Raw genomic sequence first — 25,648 nt, 5'->3', positions numbered from 1 at the left:
AGATAGACATCTTCATTCTTGAAGATGTCAGCAGCATGGGCGACGCAGAGACGCCGCTATGGACTGCCGGAATTATTCTTCCATATTCGTTTGACTTGAACTGCTTGCCTTATCCATTTGCTAATGCTTCGGTTTTGAGTTATCCACTTAAAATTTTCAAGTGATTTTGTGACTAACTAGTTTGCTCTTATTTATAGATAGACTCAAACCATACAAAGAGTCGTAATCATTATTACTGACCGGAGGATATGAAGAGATCTCTGCTCACCAGCGACGGTTCATTCTCCGAGGATGAGATTCCTTAACCATAGTTAATGCATATATTTAGGGGGAACGATGAATTATGGTTGGTTAACTGATAACACAATTATCAGTTCGTCTTGAACTGAACTGATTTTATTTCCAACTGATCGTTCAGTTCTTGACATAACTGATCAAATCATATATGTTAACTGATTATCGATTCAGTCAAGATTCCACAATAAGCTTTGTGACTTTCAAAATTACTTCATTAACTTTGTTATTCATTGAATTTTATAGAAACTTCGGTCCCAAGTAATTCAATCGACTAATTTTCTATATTTACATTTACATATGATGTAAATGCGTTTTATTCAAATTTATTTCGAACTGCCACGTGTCCAAATTTGAATAGTCACAAACATATATATTCATGCCACCTACATTCAGTTCACTGCACTCTATTCTAAAACTCTCAAGCATTCACACACTCATAGAATTTCTTTTGCAGAAAATCTTTGATAATGGCAAGCCAAACCCCAGCCTTCATCCTCAATGCAATGGTCATCGACTTCGACTCTGTTCTATCTGTCTCGGATGAAGCTGTTAGAAGCGTATTTCTGAAAATCGAAGTTGCTGGTCTGAAGAAAGTGTATGTCAACAGAAAGAATTCTGATGATGGCAAGATCATCATGACCGTCAACAATCAAATGGTGACTGTGGACGAAGAATCCTTCAGAACCATTTAGTTTTATTTCATGGAATACTGAGCACTTTTGTTTCCATGTATAATCTTGTTTAGGTCAACACGAGGTTCTTGCTTCAGGCCAATTGAGGATCTTATAGCCCATCATGAGGGTATATAATACTGGTAAATTCATTGTCTACGTGAACTGTCCTTAAATTTATTCTTACGTTACGTTATGTTTCAAGTATCACATTATATGGTCCTTTTTGATGTTAGAGTAGGTGTCCATCGAGTCAAGTGTTGGCCGAGAGATCACATTGAAAGTATATGTATAAACAATCTTTATTTTAATAATATTTGAAATTATTGTTTTGGCACATATTTATCTGTATACACATGCTTGTTGCATAGATAAAGTCCTTAAATATACAAATAGTAGAAATAATATGAGATGCTCATATTATGAGTGTCATGAAACTCATATTTAGAATACTGTATATTATAAACAGTTCCTAGTCGATTCAGCCGCCGCTAAGAAGGATAAAGGCCGCTCGTGTTTGAGACTAGTATCTGCTATGTGAGTACCATGTTTCATTGGTAGGGGACATTGTAATGTCCGAGCATGCAGATAGGTGCTCCTTGTAGATTGCACTGAACAAACCTCCATAAAGGACTTTCCAAGTGATTCTCACTTATCGAGTGGAAACGTCTTAGTTTATGGTTATACACCATTAGTCCTTATGATCCAGGACAACATTGTGACTCTATATGCTAGCATTGCACTTTGACTTGTTTACCGACTCATATGGGGTCATCAGGTGGCAAGGTTGAGTGTTTTGTCGAAACATATAGGAGTCTATGCATTGTAGTCGGGGATTCACCGCTTACCTTCGGGTATGGATATCTATGTGTATGTAGCTTGAAATATCTGATCAGAGTGTTGGTGGTAATTAAGAAAGGAGTTTCATAGATTACACCATCGATGCAACTACGACATGACACATAGTATCGATTCTTTGGCAACTCCCAATATACCAATAGTTGTCGAATCGGTCGGTATATATGAGATGAATGGACTGTACTGTACGCTAACCATAATAGAATGGTTCTTACAGGTACTATCATTTGATACCTAGAGAATCATGTAAGCGATGCTGCTAGGTGTTTAAAATTATTGGTTGGGTACTATCAGACTTGAGTTCTGACGTTCTTATTATCAAGGAGTTGATAAGTAAGAATGGAGCAATTGGGGCATGCTCATATAAGGACATGTTTAGTCCCGAATCACATAGAGATGTGAACTCACTACTAGTTGTATCAATGAACCATTGAGGGTCATATGTTCTAATTTTCTAGATCCCGTTGAGAAGTAAAATAGTTCAATGTGTTGAACGGTTTATAAAAGAGTTTATAATTACAAAGAAAAATAGAAGTATGACTTCTATAAGAGGATTATGGAGAATATAACTTTTAATTTGTGTAAGTGTTCCTAAATTAAAATTTGGCTCAAATAAATAATGTATATGAGAATTGTTATTTTCATAAACATTGTTATGAACTAAATTAAATTAATTCAAGTGTTGAGTTAATTAAACACTAGTGGACCTAGTAGAGTCTAAATAATTAAATTAATTAAAGTGTTGAATTAATTAAATAATATTGGATCTTGAAAAGCACGATTGGAAATAATTATTCAACTAGTGGGCTTGAGTAAATTCAAGTAAAGATTTAATTAATCTCAAATGTGTTTGAGATATTTAAATAAAAGTCCATGTGCTATGTAAATGTTACAATCCCAAATAATATGCATGGGGAAGTGAAGAATTGAGAGACAACTTTTTCAATAAACAGGGCATGTGTCTCACATGCACTTTAGCTTTTACACAACCAAGAAAATTTCCTCCCCTTCTCTCCTGACAAGCCTTGGCTGAAATTTTCTTCATTTTTCATAAAATTTTTGCTTCTTCAATTGTTGAGGAAAGAAAACAATTCTCAGAGAAAAATGCTCTAATTTTTCTATTGCAAAATTAGAGTGGATCTTACTAGTTAGTGGTGGACCTAATTTGAAGGAAAGAAGGAATTTGATCAAGGAGTGCTCAAGGAAAGCTTGTAAATTATATACCTTCAAGAGCTAAGTTGTTTACAACTTAGTTGGAGTCAATAATCGATCTTCATGATTGATAGGTAAACTTCTAAACACCCTATGTTTGTGTTTATTTTGGTATTTGCTACACACTAAAGGGGTTCTCGGTTTGCTTGTTTAAAATATGGTCGGGAAAGTGTCAATCCAACTCACCATTACGTGGCTGGGCAAACACCGACTCGGTGAACTTAGCCGGTTTTGAGAGATCTAACTTTCATATCATATGGGACAGGAGGGTTGACCCGTCGTTTTGACAGAGTAAGAAATAGCGCCTCGCTCATTTTGTTTTGACAACTCCATTGACTCGACCGTTGACTCCATGGCCATACTAACATTTACGTTAAATGAAACTTCCAGAAAAATGCACTTTAATGCATGGGAAAGACACGTGTATGATTATATTACTAATTTATTCTTTGCTCCTTTGACTTTAATTGAGTGATTATTATTATTATTATTTTGTGCTTCATGGAACATTACATAAAAATATAGACTGCCAAAAAGAATTTGGGCTGGGATGGAAAAACTTGCTATATTTTGAACATAGAAAACTTAAAAATTTCGAAAATATTTTCTAAATCCATCCCTCTCGTAATTTGCATACATATATAAGAGGCATGCAACAAAGATCGTAATTAGTTCTTTTCTTGTGTTCTTTTACCCATGATTTATTGTTAAAAATGATTGTATTTTTTATTTGAGTCAGTAGTCTACATTATTGCAGAGCTCTGCGTTGTTTATTTGCATGCACGTACTTACTTTCCTGAGTTTCTATGTGTCCTCGTATCACACATGTAGTCGGGGATGTATGGTTTCGTCCACCGTTGCGGGATTGGATTCTCCAGATTAGTGTGGAGAAGAAGTGGAATATTTGTTAGAAATTTATTATTATTTAAGAGACCAGTATATCTTACATTGAAAAGTTCCCTCTGGCTCCTGGTAATCAATCATCATCCCTTGTGCAAAATTGTTATTTGATTTTTGGAAGCTAAAGCAACATAATGACCTTCTTCAGATACAAACAAGGAAGCTAATCTTCTTGGTCTTCTGGGTCGCTTCTATATATAGTCGCTCCATTTCTCTTCAAGTTGTGTAATATCCTTAGCAAAATATAAGAAGATAAATGCATCAGAATAAGGAATAACAAAAGCACCAAAAAGTCTATCGCACAATGAAGAATAGAAATGATCCATTGGAACAGTTGCACATTTTGATGCTGAGATCTAGACAAGCCAGAAATAGTTCATACTATATCCAATATCCCTTCCTCCCCTATAAGCAGGTATTATATTCATCCTTGATTCAGCAATAGCAGCTCACTTGTGTATTTTTCAACATCTTTTCATGCTAAAGCACAAGTCGTCTTCAATCAGGATTAACGTTCGGAAGCAGAGTTCAAAACAAGTGCATGACTTAAAGCAACTTCTTAGCACTTAACAGATCCCCACAATACCAATTTGGCTTTATACTTATCTATGGTTCCATCTGATTTCATTTTCCTTTTGAAAACCCATTTACAGCCTAGTGGTTTACTTCCCGGATGAAGATTTACTAATTCCCACGTATGGTTTTGTAAAATGGATTCCATTTCGGAATTGATAGCTTCTTTCCATAGAGGTCCCTCAGATGAACTGATTGCTTCCTTGAAGCTTTGAGGTTCACTTTCCATCATGAAAGTGATGAAATCCGGACCAAAGGATTTCTCAGTCCTAGCTCTCTTACTACGTCTAGGTTCAGTATCTTGATCAAGCTCTTGTCCTTGATCAATTGTCTCATACAATCTTTTGGATGAACTTGGTTCTTCATTAGATCTGTATGGAAACATGTGTTCGAAGAACGAAGCATTTCTTGATTCCATTATCGTATTCTTATGAATATCAGGTATTTGAGATTCATGTACAAGGAAACGATACGCGGTACTGTTTTGAGCATATCATATGAAAATGCAATCAACAGTTTTTGGTCCTATCTTTACTTTCTTTGGAGTGGGTACTGCTACCTTGGCAAGACACCCCCACACTCGCAAGTATTGGTAAGAAGGACATCCACCTTTCCATAACTCGTATGGACTTGTATCTAACTTCTTTCGGGGTACCTTATTTAAAAGGTAATTAGCTGTTAGAACAGCTTCCCCCCACAAGTTCTGTGGCAAACCAGAACTTAATAACAACGCATTCATCATTTCCTTCAATGTGCGATTCTTTCTCTCTGCAATGCCATTTTGCTGTGGAGAATAAGGTGCAGTTCTTTCGTGTTTGATACCGTGTTGAGCACAAAACTCAGCAAATGGTGATTCATATTCACCTCCACGATCACTTCTTAGCACCTTAATTTTCTTGCTAAGTTGATTTTCAACTTCACTCTTGTATTGGACAAATTTGTCAATCGCTTCATCCTTACTTTTAAGTAGATACACATAACAAAATTTTGTGCTATCGTCAACAAAAGTGATGAAATATTTGTTTCCACCACGAGTTTGTACACTTTTTAGATCACATATATCACTGTGAATTAGATCAAGTGGTTCACTATTTCTTTCAATAGTTCGAAAAGATGATCTTTTTAGTTTTGCCTCAACAGAAGTTTCACATTTGTGTTGTTTATCAATTTGGAATGCAGGAATGCTTTTCATGTTAATTAGTCTACGAATTGTATCGTAATTAACGTGTCCAAGTCTACCATGCCATAAACAAGAAGACTCAAGCAAATAAGCAAAAGTATTAACTTTATTCATCACGGGCTTAATAGCCATTACATTTAGTTTGAACAAACTATTACAAACATAACCTTTGCCAACAAAAATTCCACTCTTAGACAAAACCACCTTATCTGACTCAAACACAATGCGGAAACAATGCTTGTTAAGAAGCGACCCGGACACCAAGTTCTTGCGGATGTCAGGTACATACAACACATTGTTCAAAGTCAGTTCTTTTCTCGATGTCATCTTTAGGACAACTTTTCCTTGACCCTTGATTTCAGAAGTGGCGGAATTTCCCATGAACAGTTTTTTCCCATTCTCAGATTCCTCAAGAGTTGCAAACATCTCCTTATCCGAGCAAACATGGCGAGTGGCACCCGTGTCGATCCACCACTCCCTTGGATTCGAACCCACCAGATTAACCTCTGATATTACAGCACAAAGATTCATGTTTGAAACCTCCTGAGAAATGTTCTCTACCACATTCGCCTCTCGGTTTCTCCTTGGCTTCTTACATTCAGATGCCTTGTGACCCATGCCATCACAGTTATAGCATTTTCCCGAGAACTTCTTCTTTGAAACGCCTCCTTTGGGTGCCATGCTCAACTTTCTGTTGGAGGAGGAGAAGGTTCTTTTTTTCTAGCTTTGACCAGGCTCGACAACATTTGCCTTAGCAGCAACAGGAGAGGACAATCTTCTTTCCGAACTCTTGTTGTCTTCCTCAATACGAAGTCGAACAATGAGCTCTTCAACATTCATCTCCTTTCGTTTGTGCTTCAAGTAATTCTTGAAATCCTTCCAAGCTGGTGGTAGTTTCTCAACAATAGCAGCCACTTGGAATGATTCGCTCAAAGTCATCCCCTCACCGTGAATCTCGTGAAGAATCACTTGTAGTTCTTGAACTTGACTGATAACCGGCTTTGAATCCACCATTTTAAAGTCCAGAAAGCGACCAACAAGAAACTTCTTGGCCCCGGCATCCTCGGTTTTGTACTTTCTGTCAAGGGATTCCCACAACTCTTTAGCCGTTTTCTTTTCGCAAAACACATTGTAGAGCGAATCGGCCAATCCGTTTAGTATAGTTTCGGCATAAGAAATCAGAATGATTCCATGCCTCAACCGCACTAACAGATTCAACATCTCCCTCACCCTCGTTGAGTTTAGGAGCATCCTCGGTAAGGAATCTGGCCAAGTTCAGCATCGTCAAGTAAAACAGCATCTTCTGCTGCCACCTTTTGAAGTCGACACCAGTGAACTTCTCAGGTTTTTCTCCGTGGCTGGCTGGAACAGAAACCGCAGCAGCACGTGGGGTACCATGAGGGACAACTTGAACAGTTTCCTTTGGCACGTTAGTTTCAGTAGCCATATCTGAAACAAAGCTCGTAATAAGTAATCTGTTACTACCTTAAAAAAATCAACTACTAGTTACCCATTAAATATTAATTTTTAAAAAACTCTCACGCATTATTAAATGCGTTGAGATTAACTAAACTGATTCATTTTATCAACAAATCGTGTGTGTATATATATAAAATAAAAATTAACTTGCAACTAAATCAGAACAAAACATATAAATGTATAAAAAAGTTTACTTCTCAATTATTGGAAGTGACCTTATACCTTAAGCCAATGTAGAATTATATTGATTCATATTATATAAGTTTTAAATATCGTTTGGCTCGGAAATGTTATGATGAAAAATATATGATATGATCAATATATATCTATAATATGACCAAATATCTAATGAAAAAAAGATACGTAACAACTAACACATCATCATTTGTATCAAATTAATAGTGCCTTAATATCTCTACACATGCTCCTCTAGATCTAGTTTAATTAAAAGTCTGCCTAAAAAAACTATTTAGTCTTATGAATATTAATTCTACTATTAAAAAAAATTCTATAAGCTCGAGCCCATCGGAGAACTTCTCAAGCTTATAAATGGTTATGTTGTTTGTTGACAAGTTCAGTTTCCTTTCCTCTATCACCAAGCTTCTTGAAATTCCGCCGATTTATCGACAAGCCCAAATGCGATCGTACCAGTTAATATCAAAACCCACACCAAATATTTCTAATGTGATCCACATTTTCGTGCTTAATCGACTCCATACCATATAATTGTAATTGAAATTTTTTAGCAGTAGACCACCGAAGGAAGGTAGCGTTTGAGACATCACGTGGAAAAGAATTTATTATTTTATTTATAAATAAAATAATAATCGTGGTGGGTACTGTGCGGATTCATCAGTGAGTTGGAGAGGATAATTCTTCAGCACGCCTGTCGGAAGGAGAATGTTTCTGGGCCCCACATTCCTCTTACTTTTTTTTTATTATTAAAAAAAAAAAACCCCCCGAAATTTGCTATTGCCAAGTCAAGGCAGGTTTTGGTACACATTGCATCGAATAAACGTAGGAAACTAATGTTAATGGGGATGTAAGTGGCATCGATCAATTTTCTTTGAAAATTTTATACCCACTTAAATCATAATGTTCATTTCTTTGAAAATTGAATATAGTTAATTTATTGACCCCAACACCAAACAAGAATTTGTTTATTAATATAATTGTGCAACATCAATTAATGTTTTTTTTTTAAAAAAAAAAATTAGTACTCTACATGCAAATTGTTATAATGGCCGTGACTCATGATCTTGAATCAAAAAAATTGATGTCGATAAAATAAAAAAAAAAAAAGAGAATAATATAGTACAACCTCTCAATTTGTCAACCATTTTCAAGTCGTCCATATATATTAGTTTAGTGCTCGCTAGCTACAATCCCCATGTCATAAACGGAAACATAACTTGCTCAATATATAGCATTCTTTTCATCAAGTGCTAGCTCTACCATGTGATGATCCACGTAAAGTTTATGAAACATTGGCCAAAAAACAGTTATTAATTCGTATTTATTTCGATAAATCCTTCTTTGATGTGCTTTAATGGTTGGAATAATCTTACTTTATTTATTTATTTATTTATTTAAAACACAAATATTTATATATATAATATTGAGTGGCTACGCATAAAAAGAGCCATATATAATATAATCAACTAATTAGCTACAATATTACTAATCAGTGTATTTTAATACTCCAATTGTTTCATTCTCGATGGGAATAAAGATCATAAAACATAGTCTTGGTAATATAATAAATCACCAATCCCACTAAGTTCACTTTATTGTAACTCCAATAAATTAATTAAACCTAGCTTTAACATTTTTCTTTAATCAAAAGATCTTTATTGAACCACTAAAAATTAATAATTTGAAGACATGATCATCACCGTTACAAGAAACTGATTGCCTAAGCCCTATGGACCATTAATTACATAAATACATGCAAGAAAAACAATTAAAGTATTGCCAAAGTTTGAATAACAATATTCCAAAAAAGGTTCGATTTTTGCTTCCAATTTAATGTTAAAAAGTTTCATACGTACATATATAGGACTCATGACCGTGTGAAAGCGAGTGGCAAATCTAATAATTAAGTAAACTATAAAATTGCACATATATACGCAAAACCTAACTGTTTGTTAGTTCTGATATATATATTATACTGTCAAGAGCAAATTAAAACAAATGAAATCACTCGCAAACTGCAAGAGGGAAAAATAGGAGAAGATCAAATAAACAAACGATAAAGAAATACAATGCACAAAATAAACCACCCAAATTTTAGTTTAAATTCATGATCAAAGTTTTTTTTTTTTAATAAGATTATACTATGTAGAGTTTTTCACCAAGAACCCTCCGCAAGCATTCCATTCCAGTATCCATTTGATTCTGCCTGCTCTCTATCTTGCTCAAATTGCTCATGATTTGTAGAAACAGGCTTCAGTTCTTCAAAAGGGAACGATATCCTCGATGAGTTTGTGTGATCTTGCAGATTCCCATATCCATTTTGATTATGATCAACTAGTCCACGATCTAATGAAAAACTCAAGCTTGATTTGAATCCATGCACGGGAAAGTTATCACCAGATGAAAAAACTGAGTTGGGATTATCAGAAACTGGTGGGATATTTGTCATAAATGAACCCACTGATCCCATTGAGCTGATCCCGTTCTTAAGAAACTCCATGACTGGAAAATAAGAAGGATTCGAAGAAGGGTTATTAGGGTTTTGAGATTCAAGATTTTTTGCGTCACTTTCGAATGGAAAAGGAACGAATTCAGCGAATCCATTGTAGTGGGATGGATTATAAGCTAAATTCAGGTCCTGCCCTTCGTGGATCTTCGGATTCTGAGGTGAAAATTTTGGTGGGCTCGGGACCACTAATTTCTTGGAAGAACTTACGGAAGGAAGCACAGCAGCAGAAGATCTTTTGTTTTTTCTTGATCCTCCACCAACTGGAACATTTCTTAAGGTTCCACCTTCGGTCCAGTACCTCCTACAAGTCTTGCAAAAGTACCTTGGCTGAGAGAGACTGTAGTTGTTGTAATAACAGAACTTTGTGTTTGTAGAACTGCATCTAGGGCAGTTTATAGCTTGTTCCTTTTGAGGCCTTGGCTTCTTCTGATCAACTTGTGGTTTCACAACTCCAATTCCCTTGAAATATGCAAAAAAATTGGAACGAAAAGGGAAAAGGGTGTCAAGAAAACAACACATCAGCGCAAGATATGGCCAAAAAATATAAGATGAATCGATGAATCTTTTGTGTTAAAAACAAAAACAAAAAGAACAGAGAATAATTAATCCTAATAAAGCAAGAAAAGGCTAAACATCATTAATCAAACAAAAGAAACAAGAATTAACTACCTTTTCTTGTTCCGATCAAATCCTTTTCAGATAATATATGGGGGGAGAAAAGGGAGAAAGAGAAGGGAAAAAGATAAAGAGAATTTTAATTGAGCTAGCTAGGGAGCACTACTTTCCATACAGATTAAAACATTAGGTAACAAAGATGAAAAATTCAAGCAAAAGATGATTGATTATGCATAAGTGGGGTTTGTTAGATGAAATCATCTCATCTTCTGGTAAAGCTATCGACTTTTAAATTAAAATGGCCATCCAAGAAAGTAACAAGAAACCAAAATATTTCAAATCCCAAGTACCCTAGAAAGAAGAAAATAAAAAAGGTTGCAATGATATCATTGAAGAAAGGAAAATTAAAGATGTTTGTGTTTGCTTTACCTGTGGCCACTGAACATTAGTATCCATAGCACTAGAGGATGAAGGAAAAAAGGGGGAGAAAGAGAGCAACTTTTGAGTAGAGAAAGAGAGATTTAAAGCAAGAAAGGAACTTGGAGGGTTTGTGTTTGGCGGTAGCGCTCGAGTTTGCTTCCAATTGCTATATCGAGTGTCCGAAGGTAGTGGGAAATAAAGAAAGGATCAGTTTTTGTCCACTTGCTAATATTTTACTCCATATGGATGAATATATGTCTACCATGTGTAAGTATATGTTTATGTGTGAATGGGGGAGTGTGTGCAAGTAAATTTGTAAAATAAACTTTTGAGATTGGTATTTTTAAAAATATTGCATGTATTTGTGCATGTTTGTAGAGTACGGAAAATGGCATAGGGTTTTTTTATAATTTTCTTTAGAAATTTAGTGATAATTTAATTTATATTTAAGAGGGTTTAATTTATCCATTTAAATTAATTGATGACATAGTTATGGAATTGGCCATATATAATTATAGGGATGTAATCGAGTCGAGCCGAGCCGAACTCTTGAATGTTTGAGTTTGGTTTATTTATAATCGAGCCGAGCTCGAGCTTTATTTAACGAATATATTCATGGCTCACGAGCTTATTCAAGTTTTTATCGAATCTAAACGAGCTCAATAAATATGAATTGTACATTTAAATATTCATTAAATTCATTAAAAAATAAAGTATATATTTAGAAAAAAATATAATATTCTTATTAAAATTTGTCAATTTATTATAATAAAAATAATTTAATAGATTTTTCTATATATTTCATAATTAATGTGTTAAATCAATAAAATAAATATCAAAATTATTATTTTTCATCTAACATATTACTTATGAATTTACTAACGAACATGTTCACGAGCTAACGAACCGAATATCGTAGAGCTTGAGCTTGGTTCGTTTATCTTAACGAGCCTCATCAAACGAGCTCAAACGAGCTTTTATCGAATTGAGCTTCGAATAGCTCACAAACGATTTGGTTCATTTACATCCCTATATATAATCATATTCCAAAACAGAAAATAATTAATAAAAAAAACAATTTTTACGGTGCAATGAAAAAAGCTTATTATTCTGTGAAAATATTCTTCACGTAAACTCAAAACAGTGAAATTAATTAATAAATTAACCGCCAAACAGTTTTAACGACGACTGAATCTGAAGGTCAAAAACCAAAGCGCCACGTGGCCGAGGGTAACGGGACCCGCCGGAGCTAACGAGAGAACGAAACGTTTACATGCTGGGTCCCACTTCAAGGAGCTAATCTCGACCGTCAATTCAGATACGCAGATGATTGGACGGTGGCAAATGTCAGACATGTGTCACCAATATGCGTCACACTTGTCTTAATACTCACTCGTTCAATCCTTAATTTCGTGCGTTGCCATCAATCATCCCAAACTATGAGGTTAAAACTTTTTTATTATCAAAAATTTATATGATTAAATGTTTAATTGATAATTATATAAACCAAAATAATTGTTAGTGAGTGTGATATGCAATTTGTCTTGAAATCAATAAAAATTTTGTTTATAATTTTTCTAAAATGTAAACAATATGGGCATAGGACTGACTAGTAATCCCATAAACCAATACAACAATAAACAAATCTGGCGATAATGCATCTGATTTGTTCAAGTCATAATATATATACTATTTATATACCGTAGAGTAACTACAACCACGTAATAATTATAATCATCACCTTTATTTTAAATTAATTTACTAATATTTATTTGATAACTTATCTAACAAAACTGAGAACAATATATTTTTTAAATAAATAAATAAATATTTTTATATAACTCCCCGGGATAACTTGGTAAAAAAAAAAAGAAGAAGAAGCTAGATCTTTCATAAAAATAAAAATACAAAAGAAATATATTATAACATACAAGGCGTGCATATGATATACTATTTTTCATCACATGCAATTCCAAAAATAAGTAATGTAAGGTATGTGGTGCCGTATCAGTAGAATATTGCACAAATTAGACAATTATGAAAATATAAGATTGTGACCCTGTCCACCAAACATAATACAAAGAAACACATCACCTCCCTTTCAGTTTTCCCAAAACGAAACTCTTTTTCACACAAAAGGATAAAAAGAGTAGACATACCTTTTTTACATAACAAGTCGTTTTATACTTTTACCACAAGGACAAAAGAATTTTAGGTTAGGACTACTAATTGGTCAAAATCTTGATTAATTTATAATAATCACTTGAATTTAAATTTCAAACAGAACACAATAAAAAAGAAGAAGAAGATGTTCCCTTAGAAATGGAAATCTCAGTGGGTTGATTTGACGAAAACACTCACCAACTCGCTTGAAATTTGTGTATATTTTATTCAAAGACTGGGCATCTTCATAGTGCTGTCCTATGCAAGTGACATATAATAAAACCTCACAACAATATCATTTAAAAATGTTAGTGCTTCGCCAGCTCAACTCAAAAGCTATTCAGAGTACTATATATATATATATATATATAAAACCAATCAGTCAATCTTTTAATCAGTAAATGGGATTAATTATAGCTCATATAAGCTAAATTATGAGGACCAACAAAGTGTATTATTCGATGATCATCATCATAGTAACAATGCCATGTGTTCGCAATAAGTCAACAAATTTACCTCAAACATCGGGGATGTGCTACATATATCACGCTTTCCAGTGATTTTGATAAAATTTTAAAAATTGAATTTAATTATGAATACATTATAACATAGTGCATTTGTACTGGATATTAAGTAAAATCTTTATTTGGTTGCACTTTTACAAAAGAAATGCATATATACAGTGTAGATGTTCTAAGTTACTGGTTGGTGGGTTAAGTTGAATCAAGCAAGGCATGCGTTTCTTCATTAGCGTATCAAATACATGTATGAGTTATAAACGACTATATTTCCCTATCAAAGGACAGCACTCCTACCTTTTTCTTTAGGATTTTCCAATTGCCAAATCCATTGGCCTCGAGTTTACTCGTTTAGCTTGCAAACGTCCATAAACTTCTGTATTGCATTGTGATACTGTGTCCCCTGCAAAAAAATTGTATGAAAAGGTTTTAGCATGACTCGCCAACAAGTCTAGCAGAAATGGGAATTGAGGAGGAGGAAACAAATGGGAGAAAGAAAGGGCCTCAATTTATTTGTGCTGACAAGTATCAGTTTATATCCACCAGAATAAATCTCCGTTGTGTATGGAAAATGCAGTGAGATTGCAGAAGTTTGGTTAGCTAGCTATTCTCCAGGATGAACGCAAATGGTGTATGATATTTCAGAGAGAAGTGAAAAAACAAAGCAGGAGCCAGGAAGTTAATCAGATGAGGGCTACCTCCCAGTAAAGTTGATGGCAGTCCATGCACTTCCAAAACTCGATATTTTTGTTGAACAAGCAGTTAGGAATCACTTGAAATCCCTTGGATGCCTCAATAGCTTCTTCAGTTGTCAGTGGCTTTTGGATGAACCTCCCATTGCATTTAGTGCACCTTGTCATTAGCTGATCTTCAGATATTTTAAGTTGAAATGTTTCTATGACCTGCACCATTTCAAATTTTCAATTCAAATTAACATAGTACGATTTATTAGTTAGCTGATATGATTTTTTTTTCCTTCTGCAGGGAGGGATTTTAAGCAACAGAAAAAAGTAAGTTAAAGCAGTACAAGGAGCATAAATAAGAGATGAAGAACAGAAAATGTGATAATCCGAACCATTTACCTCAAGAAGCTGTTCATTTTTAAGGAGACTCTTCACCTTGTATAGTTGGTTTTTTATCAAATATTCATGTCTGAAAAGTTTGGCATCTCTGGTTAAGAGCACTCGCTTCTCTTTTAGTGCTTGATCTATCAAATCTCTGAAGAAATTTAGTTCCAAATTAGTTAATCAAGCTTCCGTCATTTCAAGATTTAAACTAATAAGATACTAACTCTTAATAGTTTGTCACAAAAATAAATATACCACCTAAAGAAAATTGATTATAAAGGTTACCTGGCATCGGGTCTCTTCGAATATGGAACTGCAGCATCTACCCCAACACACCGCAAATGCTTCGCCAAGCCTTCAACCTGAGGGAACCAAGATAGAAGATTCATCTATTTCATATAACCAGCTATCAAATATTTGAAAAATAAAACCCCTAAGCTACATAAATTTCAGCCAAAGAAAATCTTGCAACGGAAGTTTATCTTTAACCATTATCTGATAAACATACCATCACATCACATAAAAACTTAGGGGATCCGTCACCGCCCAAGGAGGGATCCCATGGAGAGGGGTCATGCCAGCTGTCTACTACTTCCAGGGTCTTTTGCTTGCACTCCAGTACTGTAGAAGACTTTTTGGTTTTCTTTTTCGAAATTTTGGGCTTTCCATCGGAATCCTTTAACAAGATTCTGTCACCGTACTTCCTAACTATCCACGAGAGGGTGTTATCCACTTCTTTGTTGATTTTATATGAATTCGAGGAATCCACCTTCTTAGTTGTCTCTATGCTGCCACACAATTCTGGCACAGTTGTGCGGACCACATCTGAAGCTTCAATATATTTAATACTTCTCACCAGACTACAATCATCAGACGTCTCAAAGATCTTCAACCCAGGATCTAAAACAGATGGCCTGTGTTTATTGCAATTTTCACCATTGTTAGCTGCAAAGAACATCCATCAAAGCACTCGCTTTAAGGTAATATGCTCAGAACTAATGGTACCTGGTGCATGCAGATGTAATACGGCAAACAAAGGATATTAAACCCGAAAACTTTAACTAAACTAAAAGGCGACCTTTCAAATGGTCATTTAAAGAACATCAAACCTTCTCTAACAACCTTGGCTTGGAAGACATTAAATATCTCAACCAAACAATGAGCATCTGCAGCCGCATATATCTTCTGCTCTTCTGTCAAAGGACGCTTAGACCAGTCACTACACTGAAGTTCCTGATACAATATATATATACAATTTTAAAATCCATTTCAGAAATATAACTTTTGAGAGCAATAATTAAATACTTTCACCAGTTGTCATCAGCTGAAATTGGGCACTTAATAATTCATAGGATGCACACCTTTGACAGCAAAATACCCAAAACTTCCTCGCAGACTGTTGCTAAGCTCTTATGTTGTTTTGGTACCCTTTGTCCGGGTACTTTGGGTCGTAAATAGTTGTATATGGCCGTAATGTCAATGAAAGGTTCAACCTAACCGAGAAAATTTGACAAAAGTATGTCAGAAAAACAATCAAACGGTAAACTCTGCACTTCTGTAATATCAATAAGAGGTTCAACTCAACAGAAAAATTGACAAAAGCAAGTCCGGAAAACAGTTAACTCTAGACTTTCTTTTATCACAGTGTGTTTGAATCCAAAAATTGGGCATAGAATAAGCATAAAGTTCAAACCTTTATACTAAGTCAGAATACTTCTAGTGCCGATGCCAATATATACAGCCACCAGAAGGCAAAAAACACACAAAAAACAAATACAATAAAGCAACTTAATCTAACTGAATTTTCTCTGTGCACATGAGTGTGATTGTAATATAAGGCGAGCGAAAATTGCAAAGATGTGAAATTGTAAGCAGTGCTTGATGTTTCTACCAATCATGCATATATAATGAATCATAATTTGGAAACATCAATCAAACTCTACACCAATTTTGCAATAAAAAACAGAGAGATTAACTTTTTTCCATAGTTCTACTTATTGCATCTCATAATATAGAGAGTTGAAAATCCTCACTATCCCACAGGTTTTCATCCATCAAGTTCGGCACTTTTTAAGATTGAGAACATGACAATTGCAATTCGACTAAGAAAACAAATATCGAGAATGCATACATCTTTTCATATTGCATGTAACAGAACTCCATTGAAGAAGAGATTGAGAATATAAATCTGTGTGTAACTTAACCTAAATTGTACACATGTATTAACATTTCATGCAGCTCGTAATAAAGACCAATGATTCCCGGGAAAAACCGGAAATGTGTGAACTCCTTCCACAATCTTCCTGTTCTCAATATAACTGAAAATTCCAATTAGAAAATCAATCTTCTTAAATGCAGAAACTAAAGAAAAATGAAGTTTACGATCTTCCTACACTTTGAGGAATGAAAATCAAGCGCAACAGAAGTGCAGATTAAAGAAAATTGAAAACTTATGTAAACTCTTGAATCAATGATAACTGATCATCCTAACTAACACGTCAAAATTTTCTACCAGCCAAAATTCATCAAAATGCTACATACTAAACAATAGTTCGATCATCAACATCTGAACAAACAACCAAAGCTAAAACGAATAGAAAAACTTACTCTGTCAAAACCAGGTTCACACCCACGCTGACAAAACGTATAGGACAAGAACACCAAATCCTGCTTAAATCTGAATCCCAGCTTTATAGCACTCGGTGATACAAACACGTTCTTCAACAATTCATACACCGACAGAAGCTGAATTTCCTGAAGATCGACCAGAAAAACCTGTAGCGCGTCGGAATCTGAGGAGCTAATGAGGCGGCAAGCAATTTGGAGCAGAGAAACGGTGGGGTAGGTGGAGGCGCTGCGATTAGGCTTCCACTCTGCGTCGAGGCCGATGACGGAGGAATGAGTCAACGCGTAGCTGAAACGAGTAAACTCCGGCGAGTTGCCGGACGTGACTAGGTCGATTGCGGGGGCCTGTTTCTGGTCTTTGGGTTCCATTGTAGTGCAATGGTCAAATGGTGATTTAGTTTTTATACCAAATAATTTATTAATTACAAGTTTTTATTATTATTAATTTTTCAGTTTTTTCTATTTTAAAAATAGCTTTTATGTTTTGAATGATAAATAAAAGATAATCATTTTTATTTTTGAAGTAAAGTTGAAATGGAAACCTACAATCACATTATTTTATTTGTTACTTTTTTTTATATATTTTTTTAAGAACTTTAAAAGCCCAATAAAAGAGCATTTTGAAAACATATTTTGGTAGATTAACCTTTGGTTAATTATCATATTAGCATTTAGCACATAAAAGACCTAAGTATTGTCAAGTTAAAATTAATTATATCACATATGAAATTGCATCCATTTTTATCATCCCCACCCACCACAACAGGTCTCATAGTCGACGCCCTCGGTCGAAAGGGATAAAAATTCGAACCAAACTATATTATATAGATTTTACAAAATTTCAAACAAAACTATGAAATTTTTATAATCAAACCAAGCCAGACCATTAATTTTTGTTTTGTCTGATTCGGATAACTAATTTTAAATTTTGTGTTTAATAATTAATTAGTACATACAATATTATAATATGGAAAAAGCAATAATTACATATGATAAAATTTGAATGAACATTTTATTGAATAGTTGACCAGAATGATTATAAGTAATTACTTAAATATATATTAAAATACTTTTATAAAGTTTTGTAATTTACAAAAAAAAAAAAAAAAAACCTACATTTTAAGGTTATAATTATGTTTACTTGGGTTAAAATATTAAATAAATAAAGTTTAGACGTAACTAAATTGTTACAAAACTCACTAATAATATAATAAAAAACTAAAAATCAAATAAAATATTCATATATCGAAAAAAAATCACACAAATTTTTTTATTACGACGATTTTTTTATATTAATGTGTCCAAACCGTAATTGTCTGAAACTGATAAAACCATGTGGTTTAATTTGATTCAGTTTCTGAACACACACATTCTACCTATGTGAAACTTAATGTATTTAACATTCACTCACGAACTTATTTTATGGTCTATTCAATTTATCTATTTCTTGATTTATCCGTCCAGTCCACCAATCATATCATTTTTCCCATTTCAAAATCTCAATTAATCAACATAATTAGTACATCATATACTTTATTTTAAATAAATAATGTACACAACAAACATAGAAGTGAACTCGAGTCTTGTCATAACAAAACAACATTAAACAAAACAACATTAATAATTATTATTATATCAAGAAAATTTCATTCCACTAATTTTGAAAACAATTATAAGGTCTGAAGTCGGACAAAAAAGGTAGGCAGTAGGTGAATCACTATACATACCATTTCCAAAAAAAATGGCTATAAAGATTTTGCAAGTTCTTCTATGCAGCACACTAGTTATTATTTCTTGAAAAATGTAAAATCTATACACCAAGAAACTACTCAAACCTGTACATAAACATGTTCCTCGATCTTGAACTTTTTAACTTTTACCATCTCAGTTCGGTTCTTGTCGAAAGCACGAATCTTGCGCAATAAACGGCATCTGAAGCCGTAGATTCAACAGAAAATGGCCTTTTCCGAGCTAAAAAATGGCGGATAATAATAACTCAGAATGATTCAGACCATTCGACAAACTAAAAACATGGTATTCCCTACCGTATGTATTCAAACAAAATCAACCATCACCTCATTCACTCTCGAGTCCACATCGATGAATAAATTGTAGAGATGTTAGGAGGGCATTGGATCAACTTCATCAACCGTGATCCGACTAACATTTCAAGTATGAAACCGAGTGAATGGAACCGCGAACATCTACAAGGCAAAAACTCCTTGGTTATGTATTACTAGATGCCACATTTCCATTGATGCAACTTCGTTGACAACTGAAGGGCCAATACTCCAGACGCAAATCCGAACTCCTCCATATCAAATATATTTTTTTACACGAATTCGAGCCCCCCCGCAAACTTCAAAATAATTATTGAAATTTTAAAATATATTTAAAAATCAAATTAGCTCACAAACTCGAGCTATAATTTAAATTTTTGTTTGATAAAACTCGATGATTACTTTTGAATCAAAATTGCGCGAAAATTTGAGCGATATTCAGCTCGTTTGCACCTAGGTCCCAATCAGTCAGTCAAACTACCTTCAACATGCAGCATTATAAAGGACTGGGTCGGGTCGCCTTCAATACCGCCAAGGATACCTACATGTGCCAGCCTAGCTTGCATTAAAGTCCAGTCACATCACGAGGAGCTGGATCATTTGTAAGTGCTGCATTCTGTAAGTGAACATATATCCCTTTCCTCAATAGTTTTTGTCTCCTTGTCTTACAGGGGTGCAGGTAAACCGTAATTGTAAAATGATCTAATTCGTCCATCCCAGTCTCCGGTAACTATAACTAGACCCCAAGCGTGAGAATTCTTTAAACTCTGGCAAGAAGTCTTGAAAAGTTTGTGCTGAGACTTACTCATTGAAGAAGTATATGCCCCGAGATTCAAATTTGATGGGGGGAGTTTTTCTTCTGGCCAAGTCGCGGATCCTTTTGAGCCAGAGTCTAGGATAAAATCTTGACATAACGAGCAATGGGTGAATGGCGATAATGGCAACGACTGAATTGAGCTGTCGGAGGGTTTTTTTGACTTCAATGTTTCCCCTGAGTTCACGATTCTTGAGCCAGGCCAAGGTATGGCAACAGAGGCATCAGAGGAAAAACACTCAAATGATCTATAATTGGCTTTTGAATCTTTCCGACCAATGTAGTTCCAAATATAAACATTTGAATCATCACATGCTGAGATGATATGTTTCCCATCTGAAGTAAATGAAGCAGAAATATGATTCCCTGCACTTCGAAGGCCTGGAGATTAATGAAATCACGATTATAGAGTTTTGGGATGATACAAGGTCCAAAAAAGAATATCATACAATAACAAGCACTTCCATGTTGCATATGATTTTACGCTACTAAAAATACGCATTTATGTACCTTTATACTTTGCGATTAAATCCATCCCATTAATAATTCTGACACATGAATCAGCAGAAGTGACCAACACGGTGCTCCAATCTTGCAGTAAAAACTGCACCTCCAATAAAAAAAAATCAGAAAGATTTTTTTGCATCTTCTAATATACTCATGACAAATACAGGAATCAAGATGGCATTCTTATCAAAGCAACTGACAGAGTAACCTGAAAGCCAGTTATCCTTTTACAGGGAGATGATTTCTTCTTAGTGTTCAAACACATTTGAGATTCCAATCGCAAGTGATTATCTGATGCACAAAATTCGAACAGGTATTATTTGACTAATTATTGAAATTCGTTAATTTCGTGTTTCACTAAAGATAGCCAAGATTTCAAATCCAAATATCTAATCTTGTCCAAGATTTCAACAAAAATTACCTGATATGTTAAAAAAGTAGCACATGCCGGCGATCGAGCCGACAACACCAGCCTATAGAACAAGTAATGAAATAAATCCGCCTCACAAAATTTAAAGCCATTGCTATAGCATGTAAATGAGAAGCAAGAACAGACCTTTCCGTCTGGGCGAAAAGAAATAGCAGTGATTATGTCCCTTGTTTCAGTCCAGTCGACAACTTGACAATCATCGATTGCCCAAATTCGAACAATTCCATCTATCGAACCACTGACGAAGTAATCATCATTCACAGGATTAAACTGAATGCAGGTCACTGCATGTGTTACATTGGTTTTCAGGAAAAAGAAAAATAATAAGGAACTTTATGGAAGAAATCTATTCCACTTTTTTTTCATCCCATAAATTAGTAATGATTACTAGTCATAACAGCATCGAGATATTAAGGATTCAGTTGTACCATAATCACTATGCTGGAAGACCTTGAGGCACTGATCGACTCCAAGCCGCCACAAACGAACAGTTTTATCAACGGACGATGAAAGAAGACACTGCAAGCACAAAAGGAGAAACTATTGCTTAATTTCACTGTAACAAGTTTTAGAAAATATCAGAATAAGTTACACAATCTGTTCATACATTATTCTGCGACCATGAAAGATCCAAGATCTCCCCACTGTGTCCTTGAAACACATGCAACGGTGTCTCTATTATTCGGAAAATCTTAGGCGGCAAGACAATACATGCTGAATCCGTCGTCTTCTGCCAAGGTTTCGATTTCATTTCATCTTTCCCCACCACAAGAGGTCTCTGTTCAGAAAGTTGATTCATCGAGAAATACATGCATGACGGATCCACATCTGGAATGTCCATCACACCCAATCTTTCATCTTCCACTACTTGCCAGACCTTAACAAGCTTATCTTCACCGCCACTGGCTATATATTGTCCGTCAAGACTAAATTTCATTATCAATATTGACCCCTTGTGCGCCTGAATCTCTTGTCCTGAGAAAAGGGCTGAGAGTTCCTTCAACCTTTTTTGACTATGGCGAACATTGACCCTCCGGACCCTTGTGCCATGAACTTGGCTAAAGCTACTCGATTCGATATTATCATCTTCAACATTCCCACTCATCATACAGTTTATCAAACGTAGTTTACACCACCACCTATCCCTCAATTTACTCATCGTTCTTGGTGCATATTCATTAGCTTCGGCTTCATTTTGAACAATTTTCTGAACCGAAGAAGAAAATACGGAAACATTCTCAATCTCCCCATTCCTACATTCACTTAAATCCATTCCACGTTTTGATTCCAAACCATCCATGTTCTGACTTGATGACGAAGGACCGTTAGAAGAAATTTCTTCTACAATACTGGAAGTTCTTAGCACATACCCACCATCCTCCTTATTCCTCCTACCATCTTCCCTAAAAACACCACTTTCACTGTTACCATATGTATGTACAGAATTTTCTCCTCCAAATTCATCTGCCCACAATTCCATCCATTTAATAAATTTGGTACGCCGATCTCTAACACTTTGAGGAGTACCAATCCACACATCATAGTCCCAACTTTTAAAATCAGATTCAAAATCAGATTCTGGTGAAATATGCTCCAGAGCATCAAAAAAACGAGATTCTTCGGTGTCGTCTCTGAAACTATCCATGATTCTCGAGTTCAACCCATGAAAATCTGAAATCCCACCTCAAAAAGTCAAAACCTTAAGCTCCAAACAATGCGCTGATGCCTTTTCACTGTAACCTTTAATCAGAAAAACAAACAATCAAGGTACAGGACTAATAGTCGATCAGCAAACATGAACACTATAGACAATGTTTCAGTAACAAAATCAACAATGATAAACAAATAAACTGACACGGTCCGGGAAGACCATAAAATAATCATTGATTACAGTTCACAACTATAAAATAGAACAACAAATCTAGAATGAATCCTAATCCACACGCACTGAACCTAGCATCCCACTAACTAAACTTCCCGCCATTCAAAAAACACATCCTTTTCCCCTTGCACCAAGAAAATAGAAACCAAGTTTCCCACATCAAAACCCAGATAATTCAGCATTCAGCATACCAAAAGAAACTAGACAGCCAAGTTAACGAATTTTTGCACTGTATGTCACAAACTTGATCAAGTTTCAAGCAATGGGAATACACACACACACGTATATATACACATAGAAAAGTTCATATCCGCATACCTGAAAGCAAAATCTACAGATGCAAAAGACATACACAAAGGGTTGATTCAGACTGAAGAGATTGAGTTAAAGCAGAGAGATCGAGTGGTTGGCACTCTCCAGAAAAGAGACAACGAAGAGTTGTAGCGTGTCACCATTAAAAATATGGGGCATGGTGACCAATAGTAATTAGTCAGAAGATAAGGACTTAACTGCGAATTCATTATCGGTGAAAAATACTATTTGGAATTTCTAGTTTTAATCATCTCAACTTCATCCGGAGTATAATTTCGTTTGTCGAATTTTTGTTAGAGAAATGCCGGCTTCAAATGAAAATTGGGATTTTTTTTATAGTATTTGGAAGAAATCGAAATTTATTTTTTTTATAAAAAAGGTTAGTGCAATCACATGTAAAAAAAAATTAAAATCGAAAAAATCCCTTATAAAATCAGTCACATTTAGGTTTTATGATTTTTCACAAAATGGTCTGGTTTAGTTAAGCACTTCATAATTATGTTGTTAACTTAGGGGGTGTATTCAATACAGGAGATTTATTGATTTTTAATTATTTTTATAGATTTTAAAAGTTTATATGTATTCAATTAAGACTTTTACATACTCTATAGAAGTCTGGTGATATTCAAAATAAACTTTAATAGAGTTTTAAAAAGGCAAGTGGTATTCAACATTGACTTTAAAAAATCTATAAAAGTCTATAGGTATTCAAATTTTCCATAGACTTTTAATAATTTCATGGAATTCATTAACAAACAAACATTAAAGCCTAAGGTACAACTATAAATTGTAAAAAAATTGTATTTGGTTCAACCCAAATATTTGGATGGATTTTTAAAATTTCTAACTCATGCACAAGCTATTTATTTTTCTCTACGTCGCTTCACATCACCTCTCTTCTTATCTTCTCTCTTCTCATCTCTTCTATTTCTTGAACTCTCTCAAATTTTGTAACAAAATCTTTAGCAAAAAGATAAAATTTATCAAATTAATTTAGACATAAGAGTTAAAACGACGACGGAGTATTGACAATGAAAAATGAAGTGCAAATAACAATAATCATATAATATAGTTATAATTAATGAATATTACAATTATAACTACATAATGTTCCCAAAAAAGAAGCAATTATCATGTTATGGGTATTTGGTTAACCACAGTTTATTTAAGGTTAATTTTTTCATTTATCTCTTAGTTGATTAGGACATAAAAACTATTTTTGTTTTTTTACTCTCAAATATATATTTGATGTGTCTGTATGAATAAAATAACTTTCTCTCACTCCATATTTTCTCGTATTTGACATGAATATGTGTGTATAGACAAGCTGGTTATAATAAAAGCTTGAATCGACCTTAAATCATATAGTCAATCTTCGTTCGACTATTTTTGTTTTAGAGCATTTTTTGTATAATAAAATTTTGTTTTTGGTCTTGGAAAAGTACGTAGCAAGTTAGACAAAATGATTTTTTTAAAAAAAAATGTTGGTTGATTATTAACATGTAACACCACTTTTGAAGGAGGATTAATAAAGTCAAAAAGGTGATAAGTAGCCTGGTTTCAATTTAATCAAACAGCTTTCGTTGTTTTTAATAATTATTTCCATTTAATGTTTCCCTTTTACCATATATTTCCCGACCAAATCATTGCGATCTAAGTGTTTAGTACAGACAAATTAGTCACAATATTTGAAAACATTGGGTTAAGACAAATTGCCTTATTTGTTGATTATAATGTTATGGTTTCTACGTACAGAATTCTTTGATTTATTGCCCAACAAGTCAATTTTCACTCATTACGGCTTATAATTTCTATTATCGAAATTAAGTATTGATTTTATATTTTAGACATTTTATATCGGAAATGTTGAACATGTGAGTCGTCGATCACGTGTGATCATATTGAAATCGACTTCACATCATTATAACATCGAAGAAAAGATCAAATAAACAACGATAGTCTAATTAACACTAAAATTTTATTATATACATAATTTTTCTCCATGTCCCGATTAATATTTGATTTGAATGTGATAAAACATAGAGTTACCATGAATATTGAACCAGAGCCGAAGATGGATCAGCGGGGAAATCTGGATATGTAAATGAAGAGCTCTCGAGCTAAAATGAAGCTTCCAGCTGACTTTGAAAGCGAGCCCACAAGCTCTAAAAGCTCGAGTTAAAATCTGAAATCAAACTAGTTCTAACTTAGAAAGATGTATATATAATTAAAAATATTGATTTATAAATGTAATACTTTGTACAACTTGAGTCAAACGTTGAATGAAGCAAATATGTATAAAAAACTAATGTCTTTCTTAACAAATATTTTATGATTTTATAGAAAGATTTACTTAGAATG

The 25,648-nt window shown here is 34.2% G+C and overlaps 3 protein-coding genes across 5 annotated transcripts; all 3 read right to left on the bottom strand.

Moving 5' to 3' along the window:
* Positions 1-9,391: 9,391 nt before the first annotated feature.
* On the bottom strand, positions 9,392-11,081 carry LOC142531991 (dof zinc finger protein DOF4.6-like). The gene is made up of 2 exons (XM_075638286.1): positions 10,919-11,081; positions 9,392-10,333 (listed from the first exon to the last, which is right to left on the bottom strand). The coding sequence occupies exons 1-2, from the start codon at positions 10,943-10,945 to the stop codon at positions 9,521-9,523; spliced, it is 840 nt and encodes a 279-aa protein (XP_075494401.1). The 5' UTR covers positions 10,946-11,081; the 3' UTR covers positions 9,392-9,520.
* A 2,551-nt stretch (positions 11,082-13,632) lies between these two features.
* Positions 13,633-17,666, bottom strand: LOC142530757 (uncharacterized). The gene is made up of 8 exons (XM_075636566.1): positions 17,265-17,666; positions 16,019-16,150; positions 15,767-15,890; positions 15,166-15,602; positions 14,943-15,019; positions 14,673-14,808; positions 14,289-14,492; positions 13,633-13,993 (listed from the first exon to the last, which is right to left on the bottom strand). The coding sequence occupies exons 1-8, from the start codon at positions 17,649-17,651 to the stop codon at positions 13,934-13,936; spliced, it is 1,557 nt and encodes a 518-aa protein (XP_075492681.1). The 5' UTR covers positions 17,652-17,666; the 3' UTR covers positions 13,633-13,933.
* A 1,530-nt stretch (positions 17,667-19,196) lies between these two features.
* On the bottom strand, positions 19,197-23,424 carry LOC142531233 (uncharacterized). Of its 3 annotated transcripts, XR_012816236.1 has the most exons (9): positions 23,294-23,424; positions 21,701-22,833; positions 21,522-21,612; positions 21,220-21,377; positions 21,085-21,136; positions 20,872-20,954; positions 20,667-20,760; positions 19,824-20,537; positions 19,197-19,486 (listed from the first exon to the last, which is right to left on the bottom strand). XR_012816236.1 is itself a non-coding variant. In XM_075637323.1 (8 exons), the coding sequence occupies exons 2-8, from the start codon at positions 22,736-22,738 to the stop codon at positions 20,008-20,010; spliced, it is 2,046 nt and encodes a 681-aa protein (XP_075493438.1). In that variant the 5' UTR covers positions 22,739-22,833; positions 23,294-23,424; the 3' UTR covers positions 19,197-20,007. The 3 variants fall into 3 exon arrangements, 2 of the variants coding, with proteins under 2 accessions (XP_075493438.1, XP_075493439.1); XM_075637323.1 differs by having other exon boundaries at positions 19,197-20,537; XM_075637324.1 differs by having other exon boundaries at positions 19,197-20,537; positions 21,701-22,819.
* Between the last annotated feature and the right edge of the window lie 2,224 nt (positions 23,425-25,648).

This window comes from Primulina tabacum, chromosome 17, assembly GCF_025594145.1.
Source record: "Primulina tabacum isolate GXHZ01 chromosome 17, ASM2559414v2, whole genome shotgun sequence".
NCBI classification, from domain to species: Eukaryota; Viridiplantae; Streptophyta; class Magnoliopsida; order Lamiales; family Gesneriaceae; genus Primulina; species Primulina tabacum.
The sequence above is the reverse complement of the archived record's forward strand: the minus strand, read 5'-3'. Positions and strand labels throughout refer to the sequence as shown.